General features: G+C 42.0%; 1 protein-coding gene across 4 annotated transcripts in view; it reads right to left on the bottom strand.

Moving 5' to 3' along the window:
- Positions 1-70: 70 nt before the first annotated feature.
- Positions 71-22,317, bottom strand: part of SHOX (SHOX homeobox) — a 41,392-nt gene continuing 19,145 nt past the window's right edge. The window contains exons 3-5 of one of the 4 annotated variants that reach the window (XM_080375302.1): positions 19,172-19,229; positions 18,993-19,081; positions 71-17,609 (exon numbers count right to left, since the gene is read on the bottom strand). In XM_080375302.1, coding sequence (XP_080231428.1) covers positions 17,364-17,609; positions 18,993-19,081; positions 19,172-19,229 — 393 coding nt within the window. In that variant the 3' untranslated portion in view covers positions 71-17,363. Of the gene's footprint in view, positions 17,610-17,750; positions 19,230-22,317 lie in introns of those variants that run through there. The other 3 variants (XM_080375301.1, XM_080375300.1, XM_080375299.1) reach the window with 3 other exon arrangements.

Raw genomic sequence — 22,317 nt, 5'->3', positions numbered from 1 at the left:
AGGGTTCAGTAGGCAGTGATGGGAACTGCTCTCCGGTGTCTTCCTCTAGAAGAAATGGCTCTCCCCCCGAGGAAAAGGAGGTTCTGCTATTGTTGCTAATTTCAATGAGAAAGGGTTCTTTCTGTACCACAACAAAGGGAAAAAAGGGCTTCCCACCACTCGCCCTACTGTATAGCAAGAAAAGGAACCTCTTTCCTCCACAACTTCCAACAGGGGGGCAGATCATAGCATAGGGGGAGTTAAAAAAATAGTGAAAGCTTATTGTGATATGACATTGTCTCCTAACTGCTGACACAGGTATTTGTTAGTACAAGGCAGAGAGAGTTAATTTTGGGCCCTTTTGAACAGCCTTATAAAGTTTCTGTTGTAAAAAAGATCTGGTTTAGGTAAGGCATGTCAGCTTTAGAGTTTTGAGTATTATGCTTTAACAAGTGGTTCAAGAGGTATTGCCATGCTAGCACTGTCACAGGGACAGCTGGAAAAAGTGGTGGAAAGCAAGCACAGAAAGGACACCCCTTGAGCCCCAGCTATTCATTTAGTCCAGTCCAATCCATCATGGATCATGGCACCTATCTCCTGTTACACTGCATCAAGAGACCTTACTTTGGACTAAGAATTTGCTTCTTAGATGGCTAGTGTTACCTGAAACAATTGTAGCTGAGAGTAGAACTTCACCACCAGCACAAATAGGAAAGGAAGGGTGGAATCAGGCATGATAGGAGAAGTCAATGGGAATTACTGATTGCTATCCAAAATTGTGCTCACTGGAGCAAAGTAGTCATATTATTCAGGCGAGCGGGAAAACCTGGAGGAAAACAGGTGGGCAAAAAGACCACAGAGGCTTGCTGTGCAGGAAGAGGTGATGATTTTTGCTCCTCAGATAACTTTTTCTAGATTTACAAACACAAAGGAGCAAGAAGACACTGAAGTAGTATTCCACCCACTGTGAAACTATAATTCTTATGACCAGTGTAACCCACCCTCTTCTCTAAGATTCACAAATACTATATTTTAGAGATGGCTCTCAGTGAATGTCAAAGGATGTGAAAAATCACATGCAGCCATGCAGCTCCTGACTACCTGCCCAAGGAGGCCGTAGAATGAGAGCTACTCAAGGAAGTGATATAAGACAAAAAGCATTTGTTAAATTTGCCTGAGATGTCATAATATGAGTAATTACAATAACAAAGAAAGATCACCCTTTTGTTTCAACCTTGTGTATTTGGGAGGAGGGGTCGTTAGCACAAACATTAGGCCTAGGATACCTCTCAGCCTATTACACATTTGACTAGGATGTCAAAAATCTCCAAGAGCAACAGCATTGCACGGCAGCTGCTGATAGTGCCTCAAATGCATAGATTATTCTATTTTTGATGATATGCATATGTCAATCTCAGAGCAAAATTGAGCCCTTAGGGCAAAATTCTCCTCTCAGATCCATACATCAATGGGAGTTCCCCTCATGCAGGAAGAACAGACTATTGGAGTTGAGAGCTGCTGTGTAGGTCAGCATGGAGAATTTTGTCTGTAGTGTGTTTTTAAATAGTAAACTTAAAATATAGATGTAATTTTCTGTCATAACAAAACATTGGAAGAAAATCTAAATCTGCCCTACCAACATCACAGAAAACCATACCACATTCACAACCATAAACAAATATTTAGCTCAGGGGTTTTGGAGTGAAAGAGGAGGTAAAATTATGTCATCAGAAAAACTGAATATATTAAATTCTTCCTCTACAGTGGTGAATCTCTTCAGAATGAAAACGCTCTGTATTATAACAGACTCACTGGGGACAAGGTGCTTGAAGAATCAGTTTTGTGTAATCCTTCATAAGGTGAGAAATCACATTCCTAGTGCCTTCAGGCCTTTGCAGACTGTCTGGGCACATACGTAAAGAAGAAAAGCCTCATTCCACCCTACTCACGGTGAAGCATGCACAGCATATAAAATGGAATTCCATCTTCCATGGGGGATGATAAAGAGGAAGGATCACTAGAGTTGCCACTCAGGAGCTCTAGTGCAACCCTCCCAGATCTGCACAGACTAATTTTGTATGTAATTTTTGGGTTAAATGTTGTAAAATGTACATGTACAAAGAAAGTAGCCAGTCAAGGATTTAGCTTTGGAATTGCTGCCAAATTATGCATCTGAGCCAGATCTGTGCTCACTTTACACATGCTTTTCTTTGGATGCTTCTTTAATGATAAAATTAACCCCTTCACAGTGAAATGGTACAGAACCTAGATCTCCTTTTAATTCCTGATTCTCTCTAACTGCTAATTTGAAAATCAGCAGCTATTTAAGTAATGTCTAAAAGAATAAATGGATGCATATATCCTATGCTGATCCTCTGGATGGGTGTGAATTTCACCTGAAAATTCCAGGCTGCAGCTGTCAGGTCTTAATGCTCATGGTCCAGTTTAGTGTTCAAAGACTTTCTTTCTCTCTTGCTTCTGCTATTTAGTCTCTTTCAACATCTTGCTTGAAAACTTCTATACTCATTAGTCACTATTGAGATCATTAGCACTCAGTCTGGGCTCTCTGTAACTACTGTAAACAAAGACAAAGTGCTTTCTCATGTTTCTAAGTGCAGTTGCGGAAGCAGCTGATATTGCAAGAGGGTAAAGGGACTTACAGCTTCAGATAGATATGGTACAAGCAAAGCAGCAGCCAGGGACAACACCTAAGGCTTTGGAAAGATGGCACTATTTTGAATTATTAACAAGAAACAATCTAAATTAGAAACTCCGCTAATGTGCCTGTAGGAATCACATACGCCTAACACAAATGTTTACAAATTAGGTAAGCATTTAAGTACTAGTTAAATAAATATTCAGCTATAACTCATTCTGCCTGTGGACATGTGGTTAGAAATCTTTGTTATCCTGCTAGAGACACCATGGATATAAAACGGTAACAAGGACAGCTATAAAAAGTTTGCATGCTATTTCCACTTGAGAAATGTCAAACTTTGTTTTTACTAGTGGCTTTCTGGGAAATATTTCTCGGGCAGTTTTTTTAACCATAACCTGAGAAGAGTATTTAATTGCAGGAATAATTATTGTTGCATATCAAAATTAACTTAATAGTCATTAGTTCAACTATGGCAGTACTTCTTAACTTGACTTGTAAAATTCGTGCAATGAATTATTGAAAAGCCATTATTGAAATAACCTCTTCTTTTCTAACATGGCTGCTTACGTTTCCCAGATGAAATACAGCATGCATCTGTTGCCATAGCTACAGTTAGTTTCTGAAATAAACATTAGTTCTTTCTCATTCCTATGTCCACATACAAAAAGCTAAACTATGCCATTTTTTCCAATATATGCATTGTAGGTACAACAGCCCATTTCAATAACAATCTTATTAATGATAAAAACCTACCTTACCTGAAAATACAGACATTCGAGTGACATGAAAGAAGGTAATTCCCAAAGTTTATAAATGCAACATGGCATGAACATATACAATCTTTACAGGAGTGACCTTTCTAGGACTCCTGTCAATGTATAAAACATGATGAGGAGGAGTTTCACTAACAAGATGTGGGGGACGGGGAAAGGTTTAAATAAAAAGCAAGTTCCCCAAAGTGTGCTTGTTGTACCTCTTCAGTTCTAGCCCTGTGGTCTCTGGAGACTTGGAAAAGAACCTTCTGTTGCATGGCTGGGTGGAATTTGGGGTGATTTTATTTGATTAATTGGGAGGCCCTTTTTAACCTTGTCCTCCTGAAACACAGAGTTTGTGCCATTTTCAAATGTCTCATATATGATTTCCAAAAATAACACTCAGCTCAAGGAACTTAAAAGACTGTCCTTGGGGGTCAATCTTGTCATGTCCATGCTATGGTAGCCTCATGCAACAGTCCTGAAGAAAACACACTGTTACAAAGAAAATGTATCATACTACTGGCAGTAGGGAGGAAACTAATTTGCCAGAGATTGCTTCTTTCTCAGCTATTACACCTGCAAAGCAGGTGAGTAAAGGCCAAAATAAAATGGCACCCCAGAAAAGAAACCACAAATGCACATACAAGTGAGCAGACAAAGTGTCGTACAAGTTTCATCCAGGTCCACTTCCAACTATGGTCAGGGAGACAGACAAAGATACCAGAAGATGCTTATAACTCAGACCTGAAACAAGGGCCAGGAGTGTAGAGGATGTAAATCAGCAGTTGTCTTGCACCTCCAGCAGAACTACACGGAAGTATGCAAGCAGTATTCAGCCCTCATGGTGTTGTAAAAGAGGTGTAGATATTCTAAACATTTGCTTTTTTTTTTAAGAACCCTTCCTCAAATCATAATCAATACAGAGCAAAAGCAGGCTATATCAGTCCCCGAGAGCCTAAGTAGACAGATGTGCCTTGCAGCATACCTTAAGGAACAAAGGACTGGAACTATTTTGGATCACTTCAGGAAGTAGATCCCAAAGGGAATACTTTGACAGCAGCCTCCTTTATACACTTCAAGATTTTCAGAGTAATCATTTTTTACTGACCCAATAGAAACGTCAAAAGAGACATGGTCTCTTATGTAGGTAAGTTCTGAGCAACTCAAGGTTTTAAATACTGAAACCAACTCACTCAATATCACCAGAAAACAAACAAGCAGTCACTGTTTAGTACAGAATGGTGGCTACCAGCAAGATACTCCAACATCTGACTCAAGATAAGGTGTAGCTGTATTTGCAATATATTATGATACTCTGCAACAGTTTACAGATCCTAGCTAGCATTACTCTTCCTTCATCTAAGCATAAAGACACTTAGATCAAGAAGATACAACTTGCTAGACCCTATAAACTTCACAGATTAAACCCAAGTAAAAGGCTGAGATTAGACTAGTTTGTGACCTGGCTGTGCTGTGGTGCATGATAACAGTATGGTTGTTACTCTCAAAATTCAATCTTGGTCTGGCAGTGAGGGACCTCTACCTCCATTTTTCATAAAACTGTGAAAACTTATGCGATCTGGTTTTAGCCTATTTATAGAAAGAGCACTATAGATTACAGATACTAAGCAAGATTGGATGTGAAGCAAGCATCCAGATAAAAGGAATAAAGGAACATCGAGTAACTAAGCAAGCAGATAAATTAAAGCAATTAAAACAATCTGAGAGAAACTATCAGTCAACAAGAAAAGCTATGCCTTTCTGCAACAGCAAAAGTCATAGTGGCCAAGGTAAAGTGAATGAGGCCCAGAAGGAGACATTTACAGTAATAGGTCTGAGAAGCTGATTTTCTCAGTTCTTGAGATGCTTATAGTTTTGATAAAGAACTAGAACCTGAACATTTAAAGCAGATAAGTGTTTTGAACTCAACATAGTCTTCTCCCTTATTCTCCGCTATTCTTATTCATCAAAATGACTCCAGACCTCACAGTATCATCTAATGTATCATTTATTCAGGGAAAGTATTCATGGTAAAAAAATCTTTCTTCTGCTTCTCCATGAACAAAATGCTGAACCCTTCTCAAAGAAAAGGTATCAGACACCACCTCTCTGATAAACAAAAGGGTTCGCTTGAGCACAACCTAGTTCAAGCCTTGGCTCCCATGACAACTCCAACCTGGACTTTCCAAAGCCACAGGCATCTATTTCATACCAGCAAACATTTCCCTGCCTGCCACTGGCCAACAAAAGCTATGTGCCCTTCTAAAAATGCAAGTCTCAAACACTACAAAAAAAAATATGTGAGGCCCAGAAATAAACATTCCCAGAAAATCAGACTTGACTCTAATTCTACCACACTGAGAAGTGGCTCCATATTTTATCAACACTACAGCTTTCCCTCTATAACAAAGTTAGTAACTACAGCAGGAGCAGTAGCAATCTCTCTATATTAATAATGGCCAGCACCTCCCGCAAACTTTTTGTTGTGATCAATAGTCCTAGGGCTCAGGTATGCAGAAAAGTCAGTTCATCCACAAATATCCATATGCATGGTCATAGTCCTTGGCAAACATGTTATAAATGAAATTAAATTAGCCCTTGAAGAAAGACCTCATTTGTCAACTCGTGATAAAACATTCATTCATCTCACTCTCTAATGCCAGGTTAGAGCTTGTGCATCTCCTAATGAAATCACCTCAGATTTGGCCAGCTTCTGCATTTCCCAGCTGCTCCTCTTGCTTCAAGCTAGTTTAGCTTCTTCTTGCAGCCTAGAGCTTTCTGCATTCTGAACAAATTATATATCCAGCAACACCAGCACCGGATCACAAGTGATGATGGAGAACTCTTTACAGTTTACGGGATGCATCTGGATGGGATGAAAACAAAATGGGACTGGGACTGTTTTTCTTGAGTCAGAATGTCATTTGGCCTAAGGTGAACGCACAGTCTGTTGGCCACAATTAATACCTGTGAGCCTTTCATATCCTTTGCTATTAAGCAGACACTCACTCTGCACTGAAGGCTTATGTGATCTGAGAGCCTGCTTCTTACTGATCCCTAACCAGAAGAGGCTCTAAACCCTTTTCCCTCAACCATCCCTCATATCAGAGGGCTCCAATGCCCATAAAATGGAGTTTTCTGTACATTTGGTGTCCAGTGAGTTCTACACCCCTTCAGATGGCTCATTTGTCCAAGTCCCATGTAAGCTTAAGACACACCTTTCTCTTCCTATAAACATAGGTTCTTTTGTGGTATCAGGTGATCTCTAGACTTCAGCAGAGTCCAGTGTCCCAGTCCTAACGGTTCTGCAATGTAGGCAATCTGGCTTTTTATTTTTAATTCAAAAAAAGGATAACTACAGACAATTGCATATTGTCTATCATAGATATATAATATAAAATATAAGATAAAAACAATAAATAAATATAAATGTTGAAGGAAAACATTCTCAAAGCTGAAAAAAATGAGCGTTCATTAATTCATTAGACACCCAAAAGTCAGGAAGCACCATTACTGGCATTTACTGTGCAATCAAATTCTACTCCCATGTGTATACACATTATGATACATTCTTTAATTATACGATAAGCCGAGGGGGTAGCAAGGGTTGGGGGTGGTGTTGCACAGGACCCCAGTTTTATTCAGTGCACAGTGTTCAGTGAACATAGCAGCTGCTCAATAGTTGTCTTTATCCTCATGCTTTATTTACTGCACATCCTTTGAACATTGCATTGAATACAGAGTTACTCGTTGCCTCATGGGGTTTGTGCTGATGCTTGCAAATCTAGTATATCAGTGTACTATAAAGATTAATGAATTTATGGTCACAATCCCCCTATGTACACACTAGGAGAGTGTCATTCCTATGTACACATTAGGAGAGTGTCATTACACCCATTTTATAGACTGAAGCAGAACACAATGACCTGCGTAATGTAAGACACTCAGTCAATGGTATATTGCAGGAATCTACACCTCTATGTAATGCTGTCTGGTTCCTCAAAGTCCCAAACCTACATAGCCTGTGTTACTAAAGTTGTGACAATCAACGCTGGGCATTTCTGTACATCAGACTCCTGGTCTTGTGACTTTTACCCCCAGAAAACAGACAGCAGATATTCGGTGATATCCTGGAAATGTCTTACTACCTTCAATGTATCTGCTTGAAAGCCTGTAGCAGGCTAGATCTAATTCTTCTACATGATTATTAACTTTGCTAATGATGAAGCCAAATTACAGTTATTGCCATGTTTGCCCACATTGTCTACATTCAGACACCTACTGGTATCACATGCAAGTGAGAAACACTAGAAAGCAGCTGAATTTTCTTCACAGTCCCAATTTGTTCCTTGAGCGCAGTTTACTTCATGCAGCACCTGAGACAGAGGTCCTGTGATAAGAATGTACATGATAAGATGGGATGGAACCATATGAGATTGCTTCATTAAAGACCTTAATGTTACATATGTGGCAATTTAAATTCTGTCAAGTTTTGAGGGATTTGTTTATTAATGTTTATGTGTATATGTACATCTAACCCCTCCTCTCAAGAGGTCTTTTTGCAACCAGAAAGAAAGGAAAATTGGAAACCATGAAATCTAGGAACCTTGCTGTGCAAAGATGAATTTGTCTGCTATGTCATCAAAGTGGCATCAGCTACAGTCAACTCATTCCCAAGAGATCCATGTCTAGAATGTTCTGTAAAGTATGTCTCCAGGACCAAGAACTCTACCTTTTCAGCTACCCTGTATAGTCAGAGGAACTCAGAAAACCCAGACCGTGGAGTCCTGTATGAATCCACTAGTCACTGAGTCATTGTGGAAAAGGAAATCTCCTCCTCTGAAGAAAACGAAGTGGTGGAACTGCTGTCATTTGTGCAGTGGAGGACACACAAAGGAAGCACGTGGAAGACACTTGTCATGGAATAGGACATATCTGTCCACAGAGATGCCTACAGAGAAGGTGGCTACATCTAAACTAGTCTGCTTCTAAGGCACAACTTAATACACTCACCAGGGGTCTATTTGCTGGAAGTGTCTGCTTGCTTCCACTGACAAGTTCTGATGTAGATGTCTGAACCATAAACATCTGAAGTTAAGCAAGATGAAAGATGCCCAGTTTCTGTAACACGATCAGGCTAAAAAGGGAGTAAGCCTCCCAGTCACAGAGATCTGTCAGGTGCTAGGCACACACAAAAGTAGAATGTGAGGCTCACAGAGAAATTTAATGTGTGCAACTAAAGGACCTGCAGCCCTCAGGCTTCAGTAGAGTTTGAGAAGCAGCCAAGAGTCCTGTGTTAAGGTTTTGGAAGTAAGTGCTTAAATTCCTCTGAAGTCTAACTTCAGAGTGAGGCATTAAGACCCTTTTTTGGATCCAGTTTTCTAACCCTGTATTTTTATAGCCTCTTGGTAGCAATTATGAACCAGCAATTAAACGTAAGAGTAGGATCATTACCCTTAATCATATTGGTAATGAAGTCTGAGTATTTGATTTGGGGAAATGAAATTACATACATTTCCTTTTCTTCTGTTGTCCAATCTCTATAGTCATTTACATGTGGTCCTTGAATGTAGATCTGTCTTTCTGTGGTTGCTCCTGCAGACATGAGTATACAGATTTCTCTCTAACTTTAATTGGACTCTTGGATATGCAAGCAATATAGGACTGAACCACATATATTGGTAAAATTTCCACAGTTCACAGGTATTCATGCCAGCAGATACTCAGTCCTGTTTCCTGTGTAGCTCCTCATAATTTTCTTTTCAGATGTTTGCAGCTCAAAAAATGAGTCTAAGAGAGAAGCTACTCAAGAAAGAAAGGAAAATTTTACTGACAATTCATAAGGAATTTGTTACTGTGTTTCTCCTTATCCAATTCAATTCAGATCCTACAGAGAAAACTAGAGGCAGTAGCCAAAAATGCTGATGGCAATAGGGTCAAAGTATAATTTTTGTTTTAATTAAAAATAAATGTTCATGCAAAGAAGAAAAATATACCCAAAGACAAGAGGAAGGAAACTTTCTTCAGGATTGCCAATGATTTCAGAAAGCAATAGAACAAGTACCCATTGGAAAAACATGTTAATTAACAAAAATGAAGGGGAGGGGGGCGGGGAAATCCTCTTCCTAGAAACCACATCGCTGAAAGAACTTATCTCTCTTTTCAACGTCTGAACTGAATATCAGTAGGCAAAAATAAGAATGTTAAAACATATTTATAGATTGCTATTAGACAGTCTTCTGGTGAAGTTAATCTTTCAACACACACTGTTATCACTTTATATTTTTTCTGATTGCTCTTACAGTACATGCTACTGACAACCTTTCACTGCCCACGTATATTTAAGAGACAGAAAGGAAGGATTAATTTTCTTATAATAGCCTGTCTCTTACATAGTTAATGACAGGAAAAACAGGATGTCAGTTTGTGGTGTTGGCTTAGAGAGAAACAGCAGTCATGATGTAGAAATATTGTACCAACTGCTCTCCAGCTATGTTCCAGGTCAGAGCTCCAAAAGATGTAAATACTTGCAGAAAATGCAAGGTTATAAAAGCTACATACAGGTTCTGGCTTCAGCTTATACAGCCAGCTGCAGACAAGAAGGAATAAAGACTTGCTGTGAGGACATAGGGGAAGGGCTGGGACATGGAATTACCCATCTTGTAAGGCTGATGAAATTTAAATGCAACATACGTGTCAGACAAACTGGTTTTCAAACAAGACAAGTCTAACCTAACTCTTGTGACTACTTCAGAAGCTCAGAACCTGATCCACAGGCTGTAAGCTAACAAAAAGATTTCCACCAACCCAGTTTGCTTTGGCACTGTTGAAGAAACAACACGGAGCATGGGAATAAAGAGGATTCCTTGGGGATCCTTTTCAACATCAGAATGCCAGATCACAACTAGAGAGAATACATCTATAGGAGAAAATTAGATCTAACATACCAACAAGCAGGGACATGGAAAAAATTCCTTAATCTCATGAAAAGTAAGAGCCTGATCTAGTGCCTCTCCTATTGATTTGAACCGACAACAGTTCAGAGCCATCAAATACAATCCCTAGAATGGTCCACTATGAAGATAAGACTCCTTTATTTCTCCTGACACTAAGAAGAAATTATCAATCCTTTAGGAAAAAAAAAAAGGATACCAAACAAAATAATTCATACTGGGAGATAGGATGCAAAAGCAGCTTCTGATTAGTTATCACTAAGCTATAGCTTGCTTTGTAAAACTTACAGAGAAGCCAATGAGAGATCTGTAAGTGGAATGGCTAGAAAATAAGATGCACTGCATTCATTCCTTGCAAGGAGAAAGTGAATAAGGTGCTTAAAAAAGAAAATGCACTATATACAGCAGAAAAAGCTCTGTTTTAACAGGGGGAAATGCCTTGTTATTAATAGTCCCTTTGGTAGTAGTTATTTTGGGTATCCGTTAACACATGATTACAAATATTTATAAGTTTATTCATATTTCACTTTTACAAGATGTACATTCATATCATGTGATTCAACATAATACACTCTGAAACTGGAACTCAACATGTCTGGTGAATTCATGTAGGAGCATGCTGGCATAACCGAAACCTAAAAAAAAAGTTGCTTGTTTGTTTTTCTCTTCCACAATAACAAAAGGGTACAAACTTTTAAGACGAGTTAGTTTTGGAGGGTTGTGGGGTTTTTTCATTTTAGCAATCCCTGAAATGTCTGTAAACTCAGACACACTATGTGTACATAACCAAAATAATGCAATGGTACTGCAAATCATACTGGCTGCTCATAGTTTTGCAAAAGCAACAGGTTTAAAAAATATAAAAATAAATGCAAAGCATTGTCAAATTTACACTCAACATAATTAAAATAATACACATTTAGAAATTTTCAAACAAAAAAATAAATAAAACATCCACATACATTAATACAAAGAAACAGAGATATTTGCCTGTCTTTGATGTAATTAATACATACCATAAGCCTAGATTCATGAAAGTATTGCCTTTCAATAAATATCTTCAGCTTCAAAATCTGATATTTTCTACATTCTTCAACTGATTTTAGTTAAATATCAATTTTCAATATAAGGTTAATGAACTGCATCAAGTTTCAATTATTTATTGGAAATCAGCAAGTTTCCAGGCTGATTTACTAAAATTAGGCACCAACTTTTAGCATCAAATCTGTCTGACAAACAAAATTTGAGGGATAGCTGGTAACATATCCCTTTTGAAGAATGCCTCAAACACCGAAACCTATGGCCTTCCACTGACCTGCCTAGAAAGGCCAACTAACACAAATAACCAGTATAATATAAGCCACTGGGTTACATTGATGGGACCCATGTTCCACCTTTTAAAGATGTGACCAAGAGATGCAATTTCACAAAAAGCATGAGTCATAAAGCAGAAGACTCTATTCTTCTCTTAAGAAGAGGAGATCACACTCTGTAGCACACCACATTTCTTTTTTAGTTATCAAACAATACCAGGCCTTCTCCAGCCCTACCACGTCTTACTGCAACCAGTAGAGATTTCCAAGTGACTGAACGAGAAGCTCTTGCTAGGTTAGCCACAGCTGTTTGGAAACTCATTAGCCATGGGAATTCTGTCACATCAGGGAAAGAAAACAACATGATAAGGGTCAGTAGGCTGCTTACAGATGAGGAGTGGGGCACTTCAACCATCCTTTTTAACCAGGAACACAAAAAATTTCCAACCACATCGGTTGTGCACACTTCATAGAGTTGAGTACAATTAGCAGTTACAAGGACATCACCTGGATTATTAGATAGTAGATATTATAAAAATAAACACATTTCTAAGAAAGATGTGTAATCTATTTTTCCTATACTTCGAAAATTTTCCTCAAACTAAAGGGGGAAAAGGCCTGCCACCTCCAAAACAATAATGTCTCCAAAAACTAAAATTAACTGTTAAAAAAAAAAAGAATTTATTTTGCCTAGCACATTTAAAAGAGCAGAAAACGTGCATGGTTTTGTCACCAAAAAAAACAAATTAATAACCTGGTTTGCCTTAGGGATCTGGATTTCCATAGGACTACAATGTCTATTGTATTCAAGTCAACAGTCCCAATGTGTCAATGTTATGTCAATTCAAAATCATGTCTTATTATTACTTTATAGACAAACATAGGGCTAAAAGATATAACAGATAAAGCATGCAAAGAATTGACATCAGCACACTTGATCTGTTTGAAAAATTTATAGTAGGGGAAGTTGGAAATCAGGGTTTTCTAGAAATTTGTGCATGCTGTTGGGAACTCAGGTTTCCTAGTTCTAGTCTTAGCACTACCACAACTCGGCCCCGCTGGGTCATAAACTAAATTCCCACTGACATACGGGGTCAGAGGATTGGGCAGTAGCTTCGTGTTCTGTGGAAACAACTCACAGACACATTCAGCCCCTCTGAAACACATTCAGTGTTCCTTTCAAGGCTTCTGCTGAAGTCAGGTACGGAGTTTAAATTTCTTGGAGCAGGGCTTCTGCTATGTACAGTTTTGAAAGGTGTCTGGCATCACAAAGTTCATGTCAGATTATGATCTGGGGGATGCTGCTACATTACAAAACCAAAACTAATAATACTCAGTGCTGACAACGGGTGATGGAACCTGACCCTTGTTTTGTATGCCTTAATTTCTACAAAAATGGGGATAATAATTCTTACCTACTTCATAATGGGTGAGGATTAAATAATAAACATTTATACAGTGCTTTTCAAATAAACATTATATAAGTGCTAAGTATTATGATATTAACCAAAATGTCACTACATCTATATGACCCTACTAAGCAAAAAAACTTCCAGTATAATTTTTTTCACACATTTCCAAGTCAATAAAAATGAACCATGGAGTCAGCTTGCTATTTTGATACAAATGGATGAAATACTTCAGCTTATTTGACAGTTTAAAAAAAAAAAACAAACTATTTTTTTCATTATAAAGGGGCCCATGTAATGCAAAAAGCCATTTTTAAAGATGTGTTTATAAACAGCACTATTCATTTGGCATTCATTCAAGTTATTTTTCAAATACCAGACCAAACTTTTGAGGAAGATTCTTTAGCAATCCACATACGCTAAATGAAGGCCTCCTCCAAGGGAATTTTGCCCAGTGGCCACTGTTCTGATGATCTTAGAAGTCTCACACTTCTCAAATGAAAGATTACACAAAGATCAGGCTGGATGATGGTAGACAATAAATGAGGCTTGGCATGCTTAAGAACCTAAAACAATTATAATCCTTTTAAACTTTAATAAGCACCTCAGGACCTTGACTATCTTGTCTTCAACCTCCACCTCCTCAAGAAAAATAATTTAAAAAATGCAAAAGAAAAAAAAAAGACTGCACACAAAAGAGATGGAGTAGACCTTTTGGTCCAGATTCTCAACTTGTACGGATCACTGGGAGCTCCACATGGTGAATGGAGCCACAGTGACTTACACTTAGTGAAAAGTACAGTCCAGTACACAGTAGCCCAAGTAGGACTCCTCATTTCTTCCCAACAACGTAAGGATGATAAGAAGAGGAGGCCACCTGCATGCATCATCCAAAACAAGGCAAAGCTTTTATACTACCACTGATGCAATAGGCCCATTTGAGAAATAAGCAAAGCAGAACCAGTTTCAGCTACAGCCCTCGCACAGTGCACCTTTTTGTTTCTTTTCATGCTAAATGAAATGCAAAAGCAGCATGAAGCGCCTTGGTAGATTCACAGCAACACCCTGCTCCTTTCCCCAGGCTGTTCTATGGTACCTCCTTCAAAACAGGCTAAGCTGATAAATCTTGCCACCTTCTTCCCTTCCGTGACAGAGGGCAAGACTGTCCTTGGGACATCCATTGAAAGCGATCAAAAGAAACTGTAAGAATTTTTCATTCTGGAAAGATGTATGCTACACTACCAGCCCTGTTTCATGTTAGCAGGGAACTGTATTCATGCTACTGCTATTTTTTGAATGCAAGAAAGAAGCTGTGTGTAGCAAAATTTCTGAGAGAAATCTACAAGCATTTTTGCTGTGTTGGTACCCAGTAAAAAAGCAAAGATGGAAAAGTTATTCCTTCCAACATGAGGAGAATGTATACTGTATATGCATCCTGTAACACTCTAAAATCAGTAGCACTTCACAGCCTCATTTAGGAGATGTTTGAGAGAATTCAGATCCCAAACCTAAAGCTTCAACAAGCTCGTTCTGTGGAGTTGCTTGAGGGTGAAAATCATACCTTTGCGGAAGTCCAGCACAGGACTGAAAATATCACATAAGCCTCTCTTAAACTCTAAAAAGATGATTTGAAAGGGTAATAATTAGATCACAGGTACAAATAACAAGCAGTCCTCACTCAATCGAAAGCTCTATGCCTTCAGTCTTTGACACCGTATATCAAATTCTCCTTCAATGGCTGTGGGCATCCAGTACAACAGGTTACTTGTTATGGCCTAAAGCATCTCTGTAGTAATGTTTATTATTTTTCACATCTGCATGTTAGAAGTGCTGGAACCACTCCATATATTTCTTATTTTAGCCAGAAATTCATACATCATGATGAATAATGTTTTACTTTCCAGGTAATGTTTTGTTTCAATTAGAAATTGTTAATTGCCTGAGATTTTTGTCCATATTTCTCAGCAACAAGTAACACTACCTTAATATTTTGGCCTCGCTTTAAAAAGGTACTAGGCTTTCACAGAGAGGTAGAAAAGGCAGGTAACATTTATCAGCTCTAGCAAATCCAAAATACAACTACTTCTCATGTAATAAATAGAAGGGAAATGACACAACTTTGACATTCCAGAAATTTTGCTTGCTAGAAAATATCAAAATTTGAAGGAGAAACAAAAAAGAAGACAAGTGTCTAAAATTTATCTACAGCATGAATTGTTGTCCTACAGTAATATTTGGATTTTATAAATATCAGCAAAAGCCAAAACTAGTAATGGATTGCTAAACAACACATAAAAAGCAGGTTTAATAACGGTAACTATTGAGAGGAAAACCTTCCATCTGCACAGGCCTTGGTAACAAAATAGCTATCCTGTTAGATGTAGACAAGACCAATATTTGTACCCTCCTCTCTCCTCCCCACCAAAAAGTAAAAAAAAAAAAAAAAAAACAACAAAGAAAAAAACTAATTAGAAGTGAATAGCATAAGAAGTAAACCCAGACACTTTGGTAATACAATTTAAATTATTTCCCTACTCTTCATCCTTTCTGGATTTATAGTAGTGACTTCACTTAAGCATTGGCTTAAGACTTGGTATCTAAATCACAGGCAAAAATTAAACAGCCAAATATTGAACTTGTCCACCTCTACAAAACACTTCCGTGGGTTGGTTGTTTGCTCTTTTTTTTTTTTTTTTTTTTTTTTTTTTTATACTTACAATGACTGTGAAAGTGTCATACAGACCAGACTTTTCAGCTTACTGCCCAGAAACATGGCACATTAACTCAACTAGAAATCATGGCATCTACCTTTTCCCATATGTGATACATATAACTTTACCCATTCATAGAAGACTCAGACTGTCATTCTGGCAAGGAGCTGCAATGCACCAGTCTGAGCATAAAGGACTTAAGTTATGGTTCTTGCAGAATCGGTTATTAACAGAATAAGTACGGCTATTTTTTTTTTTAATCTATAATATTTACAGTATTGCACTTTACTGCACTTAATTGCATTTCACTAAAATTAATGCTGCATCAGTATTATGACTTAAAACCATATGTCCATCTTTGTTGTATAAGTCATTCTTTCTACATCCTGTAAAACAGCGAGATTTTGAGTCAAAGATCCAGACATTTTAGAGAAAAAAAAAATATGAAAAATTGACCTGTTTCTATGGCACAATGCATCTCATTGAGTTCAGGTGATTCTGGCAAAACAGGTGCATTTCTTATTGTTCCCATCTTTCAAGTCATCACTAAAAATTAGTAAATTCTAGTCTCTCTTTTTTTCTCCTTTTGAAGGACATAGCCATTTGAGACACACATTTTCTGTTATTGCTGCTTTTTTTTTTTTTAGGAAAGAAAAGAAAAAAAACCAAAACTGCCTTGCCTCAGATCTGAAATTCCACATTTAAATTCAAACCAGTTCTGCAGCAGCAGCTCCTCAGTGATGGAAGAGATTCATGGCAGTGAAATAATACTGTTGGCAACAAAGAAATGTCATCTTTAATGGAGACCAGCCCCAAGGATTTATTATTTATTATTATTACTATTTGTTTTGTTTAGTTTCGTTCTAATATATTTCTGATCTTCAAAATGTGTTTAGTTAGACACATGCACAAGGTAGCAAAACTGACAGCAGCAGATGACGTTATGCTGGAGCAATCACTTTTGCCAGGGTCAGAAAAATCCAAAGTGTCCCCAATGTTCACAGATTAACATAATTTAGAGATCGTTTCCTCTTTTTTTTTTTTTTTTTCTCCTCCTTTTTGTGTAATTTTTTTAACTCTCCTTGCTCTCTCTCCTCCCACCTACTTTATCCTCCGCGGAGCCTCCGACCGGTGGGTGCATGTTTACTGCGTGCATGCGTGTGTGCGCGCGCGCCCGAGGCGGGAGCCGGGCCGGGGGTCCCCGCCGCGCCACGCAGCGCCACCGGCCGCCACCGGCCTCCGGGGCCCGCCTCTTCGCCCGGCCCCCCCGGCCGCCGGGTCCCTGGGGCGAGAGGGCGAGGAAAGCGGCGGGGGAGGGCAGCCGCCGAGCGCTCGCAGACCTTGGGAAAGGGGAAAGAAATAATAATAATAAAAAAAATAAAAAACAAACAAACAAAAATAAAGAAAAAAGAGAGAGAGAGGGGAGGCGGCAGGGCGGCCCGGAGCGCCCGCTGCTCGCCCTGAGGCCGGGGAGGAGGGGGATGAGGAGCGGGGCTGGGGGTTGCGGAGCGGCGGTCCGTGCGGGTCACACACACGCCCGCCGCGGGCACCCGGGGCGGGGTCGGGGGGCTCGGCCGAAGCGTGTCAGAGCCCCAGGGCCTCGGCGTGCTTCCGGGCCTTCAGCCGCAGGTCGGCGATGCTGGAGTTCTTGCTGTTGCTCTTGGCGGCGGCCGCCACCACGGCGGCGGCGGAGGCGGACTCCGCCAGGGAGGCGATGGGCAGCCCGAAGGGCGGCGGCGGGAACATCAGGTAGGGCGCGTGGGCCGCCAGGTGCGGGTGCAGGTGCGGGTGCGCGTGGGCCACGCCCTCCAGCTGCAGCTGCGCCTGGACCTGGCGGCGGCGGCAGAGACACGGCGTCAGCCCGCGGCACCGGCCCCCGCCCCCCGCCCCGACGCTCCCGCGGGCCGGTGCCCCGAAGGGCGACTGGCGAGCGGGCCGGGCGTGCCGCGCAGCGCGTCCCCGCATCCCCGCGCCGCGCCAGGCCAGAAGCACACAGACGTGCCCAGCCCTCCCCGTATTTATTTTTTTTTTTTAATAACAAAAACAAAAACGCAGCCCAATGCACAGGCGCCAACAAGTACTAAATAGCTAATTTTTTATGAGGGTTTTTTTTTTTTTTTTCAGGGATGTTTATTTATACCTTGCTAAAATCTCTTTAGCCACGGGTCCCTTATATACCGGGTTGGTGTTTGCTTTGGAGCTTTCTCGACCTACACAAACACGTTGGGTTGACTGAGAGATTTCAGCTCCGGGTAGGTTCGGGGAGGAGTGGGGGAGAGTTTATTTATGTATTTAATTATTTTGGTCCAAATATGTCTTTTAAAAAATCAATACAATTAATCTGTCAGCTCCACGTGTCTCTGAGGCGGAGAAGGTGGTGGAGGGTCCCTTTGGGCTGGGAAAAATCGATTCCCCGATTAATTGACCAAAAAATAAAAAAGGGGGGGAAGGGGGGGAGTTAGGAGCGGCGGCGAGGGGGTGGCTGAAGTGGGACGGAATGTTATCCCCCTCGGCCCGGCTCCCCCCGGAGGGCTGCGCCTCACAGGGGCAAGGGCCCGGGCTCCGCCGGCTGCCCCTGTCCCGGCGGGCCTGCGCAGCGGCAGCGCACCGGAGAAAAGCCCCCGCACCTACCGGGCGGCCGCTTCCCTCGGGAACGGCCAGGCCTCGGCAGCCCGCTTGAGGAGGGGGAGAACGACAGCGCGGGGGCCCGGACAGTTTTCCCCCCTCGTGGGGGTGGGAGACCCTCCTGCCATAGTGCTCTGCGGCGCCGGGCGGGGACCGAAGCCCCCTGGGCGGCTGGCACCCCGACACCGCGGGCTGCGGGGGGGCCTGCCGGGCGCCCCCCAGGCCCCCCCGCCCCGGGAAGGCAATGCGCCCCCAGGAGGCCAGCACGCCTTTGCCACGTCTGCGGGCGGCCCCGGGGCCGTGTGCCAGCACGTCGCACGGCGGCGGGGGAGGGGGGGGCTTAGCACCGGTGGTGACGCCTCCCGGGACAGCGGGACCCCCCGCTTGGCCCCCTCCCCGGGCCCGAGGAGCGCTGAGCTCCCGACAGCCGGGGGGGTGGGGGCTCCTGCACGAAGTTTTACAGCCTGTTTTTAATACGTGCCAACTTCTGTATAAATGGCACTTGTAAACGTGTCCGGCTTCCTCCCGTGCAAACGAAAGGGGTCGGAGCTTGCCGGGGGAAAGGAAAATAAAACCGGAGCTAACTACCTGTTGGAAAGGCATCCTCAGGGCTCCCATATTCACATAGGGGGCCACTCTGCAGGCGTCTAAATGGCTGGCGGTTCCCAGGATCACACCTGCGGGGAGAGACAGGGCCGAGTGAGCGGGGAAGGCGCCCCAGGGCTCCGCGGCCGCCGCCCTCTGACCGGCCCGCACCCCTGACCCACCTTTGTGCATCTGGTTCTCCTGCTTTCGGCACTTTGCTCTCCTGTTCTGGAACCAGACCTGCGAAAAGAAAGCGCAAACAAAAACAAAACAACAAAAAATGGAGGTAGACTAGCCAGCCGCTAAGAGAGGATTGGCTCAGGGGCTGGGGATGGAGAGCAGAGGCGAGGGACTCGGCACAACTTTGCTGAGGTCTCTCCTCGGGAGCAGCCGAGGGGGCGAGCGCAGCCCCAGGCGGAGTGATCCCCTCCTTGTGCTGCCGTGGGGCTGGCGGGGGCGGGGGGGGTGTCCTGCTCTCTCGGGTGGTTGCTCAGCGGGAGCTGAACACAGGACATCAGAGGCGCCCGTGTCCCCCGGGCGGGCAGTGGCCGTCTTTGTGCCGCCCGTCCGAAGCGAGGGGCCGCTCCCACACACACTCCGAATAAGCCCACACACGCAGGCTGGGTGGGACCCTCGCTCCCTTTCCAGTCACACCTCAAACATCCCGGGGACAGCCAGCGTGGGCCGGGTCAGACCCCGGGGTCCGGTCCCTGGGCGACCGGACCGTCTGCTCTCTCCCGAGCTGGGCTCGGACACGATGAAGAGCTCCGAGAAGATGCGAGATCCTGAACTTGCACAAAAGGGTCTGAATCACTCCCCGTTCCCCAAATGTTAAAAAAAGGCAGAACCCGCTCCTGTAGACTTCTGGACAGAGAAGAGCAACATCTTTGTGGGCTGGGATGTAAAGAAATGCTTATGCCCCTACCCAAGAAATGCCTGTAATCCAATAATCCTGCCCCAGTTCCAGCCGTTCGGACTCAAACAAGCGCAGAATTTGCAGTTGCCGCTGCACCTCCCCTGCCTCTTTTCCAGGGCATTTCAAACCTTCATCACTTCTCCCCTTCCAAGGTGCTTAAACCATCAGCTTTCCCCAAAGGACCGTCAGAGGCGCGGACCAAAATGTTTTGCGGACCCCTGTCCTGACAACAGCCTAGCGAATATGGACAAACATTGACTTTGACCGCTGATAAAATCTGGTAGCTAAGTAAACACCTACAACCTTTGATGTTCTTGCACTTGCCAAGAGATCATACGGTTAATTAATACTAACTGCACTTCCTACATCAAATTTTCCCTTCAAGCTTTCTTCAATTGCCTTAATGATGGTCATTTACAACGGAGTAATTAGTGCAAAGAAAGGCTTCCAAAGGCATTAATTACCTCGGGTAACTCAGTGATTTTCTTAAGTAGGAATTGGCCTTCTCTGGTTTGGCGCACCATTTTTCCTGCCGAGGGTGGCCGGGGGGAGCGCGCAGCGGGCGGCTGCGGACGGACCGACCGGTCGCTCCCGCTCCCGTTCCCGCTCCTGCCGGCTCGCCCCTAGCGCAGCCCTCCCCGCGCTGGCCGGGCACCGTTGCCTCCCCCTGCCCTGAAACGCCCAGCACCGCAACAAGCCTATTTTTCCCTACCAACAACACGCAAATATTTAGGACATGCAACGCTTCTCATTCTAACCGGGCCGTTTGGGATTTATATATAATTTTTTTTTTATACAAGCATGCAAAATATCATCGTCCTGTAGCGACAATAGTACATATTTTTTTTACTCTTGTAAATCCTTGCAGGAAATCTCCTTGTGTGTGTTCCCCCCGCCCCCCCACCCCCCGCCGCCAAAGTAGTATAAATTGTCAGGAGGAATTTAAGCAGCGTTTAAACAACTTCTCTTGCAAATCAGAACATCTTTCAAACAGAAATTATATCTAAATCTGGAAAACGAAGTGCCCTTTCCCTTTAGCTATGAAAAAATAAGGTTATGAGGAATAAAAGTGATGAATTAGCCACTGCGTTAAGCGATAATAAATCAGGCTTGGTGTGATTCACGATCAATTCCAATTAGTCATGAATATGCTAAGTAAAGCACAGTACACTGTTTTAGACAGTTATTTCTTCATTAAGGATCACTCAGTGATTTCTTTCACAAATGCTCTAATCTGATTTCCTTTTGATTTCCATTAGAGACAGTGAATAATGACATTTAATTTAGCCCTGCACCATAAACCCAAAGATATTTGTTGTAATTGAATTACTGCCTGCTCCTCACTATGGTCTCATAACTTTCAATTATAACCCTGACAGCTGGGTGATATGAGTTTCCAGTACAACACTAAAAATAAAAGGTTAATAAGGACTAGCTACCATAGGAGCTTCAATTTATTTACAGCAAATTTCCACACTAAATTGAAACTATATCCTTTAACAGCAAGGGACAAGCGGTTCAGATAGGAATCGGAGAACAATTCTGAAAGTATTTAAAAAAAAACAAACCACAAGCTTTCCTTTTTCCCCTTTTCTTCTTTTTTTCCGTTTCCATATATTAATGGATATCAAGCTCACTGATCATTCCCTAATTAATTATCCATTTCTCCTTTTTCTCTTTTGATATTTCTTTTATTTATAGTTTTATTTTCATCCATGCAAACCTCTTTTGTAAGATGATTAAATTTATTAATTTTTAAAAATCTCTCTCATAGTCTCTGCCTGCATCAGAATTCCTCTCTCTCTCTCTCTTTTTTTTTTTTTTTTTTCCTGTGCTGTTTTAAGATCTGTAAGTACTTGAAGGACCAATTTTCCTGTAACTATGAACATCCTGTTAAGGTGCTGCTCAGTAATAAAGTACTTGAAAGAAAGAGTGCAGAATTCAATTACAAGTAATTTATTTTTATAGAAACAGTACATCAAGGCCTTGGAAAGATATTACAGAGCCCAAGTAAGAAGATCTGGGAAGATGACATAAGAGTTGATGTCCCCTTCAGCAAAAGTTTAATCTTTTCATTAATTTATATGGTGTGGTTAGATCAATCTTCCAGGAGAAAGTAGGCCAGCAGCACTCTGAACCCCTGCAATATCCCCTGCAAGCCACCCTTCCTAAGGCACGTGCCCAACACCATCCCTCGCCCAGCTCGGTTTATACTGAGAGGCAGGAGCTGAGGGGAGAAAAAAGCCTTTAAAAAAAGAAGAAGAATAAAAAAGAATCATCACAGACCAACCCCACACGCCCCCCCAGGAAACAAAAACACAAAACAAAAAAGAAAACAACCTAGCTGCACTATTTATTTCAGGAAATCCCTGCAGGAGGCAGTTGTTTAGAGTGAGATAGCCACTTACTCGG

The sequence above is a fragment of the Falco punctatus genome (assembly GCF_963210335.1).
Source record: "Falco punctatus genome assembly, chromosome: 2".
Classification (NCBI taxonomy): Eukaryota; Metazoa; Chordata; class Aves; order Falconiformes; family Falconidae; genus Falco; species Falco punctatus.
This window is presented reverse-complemented; position numbering and strand designations above follow the sequence as displayed.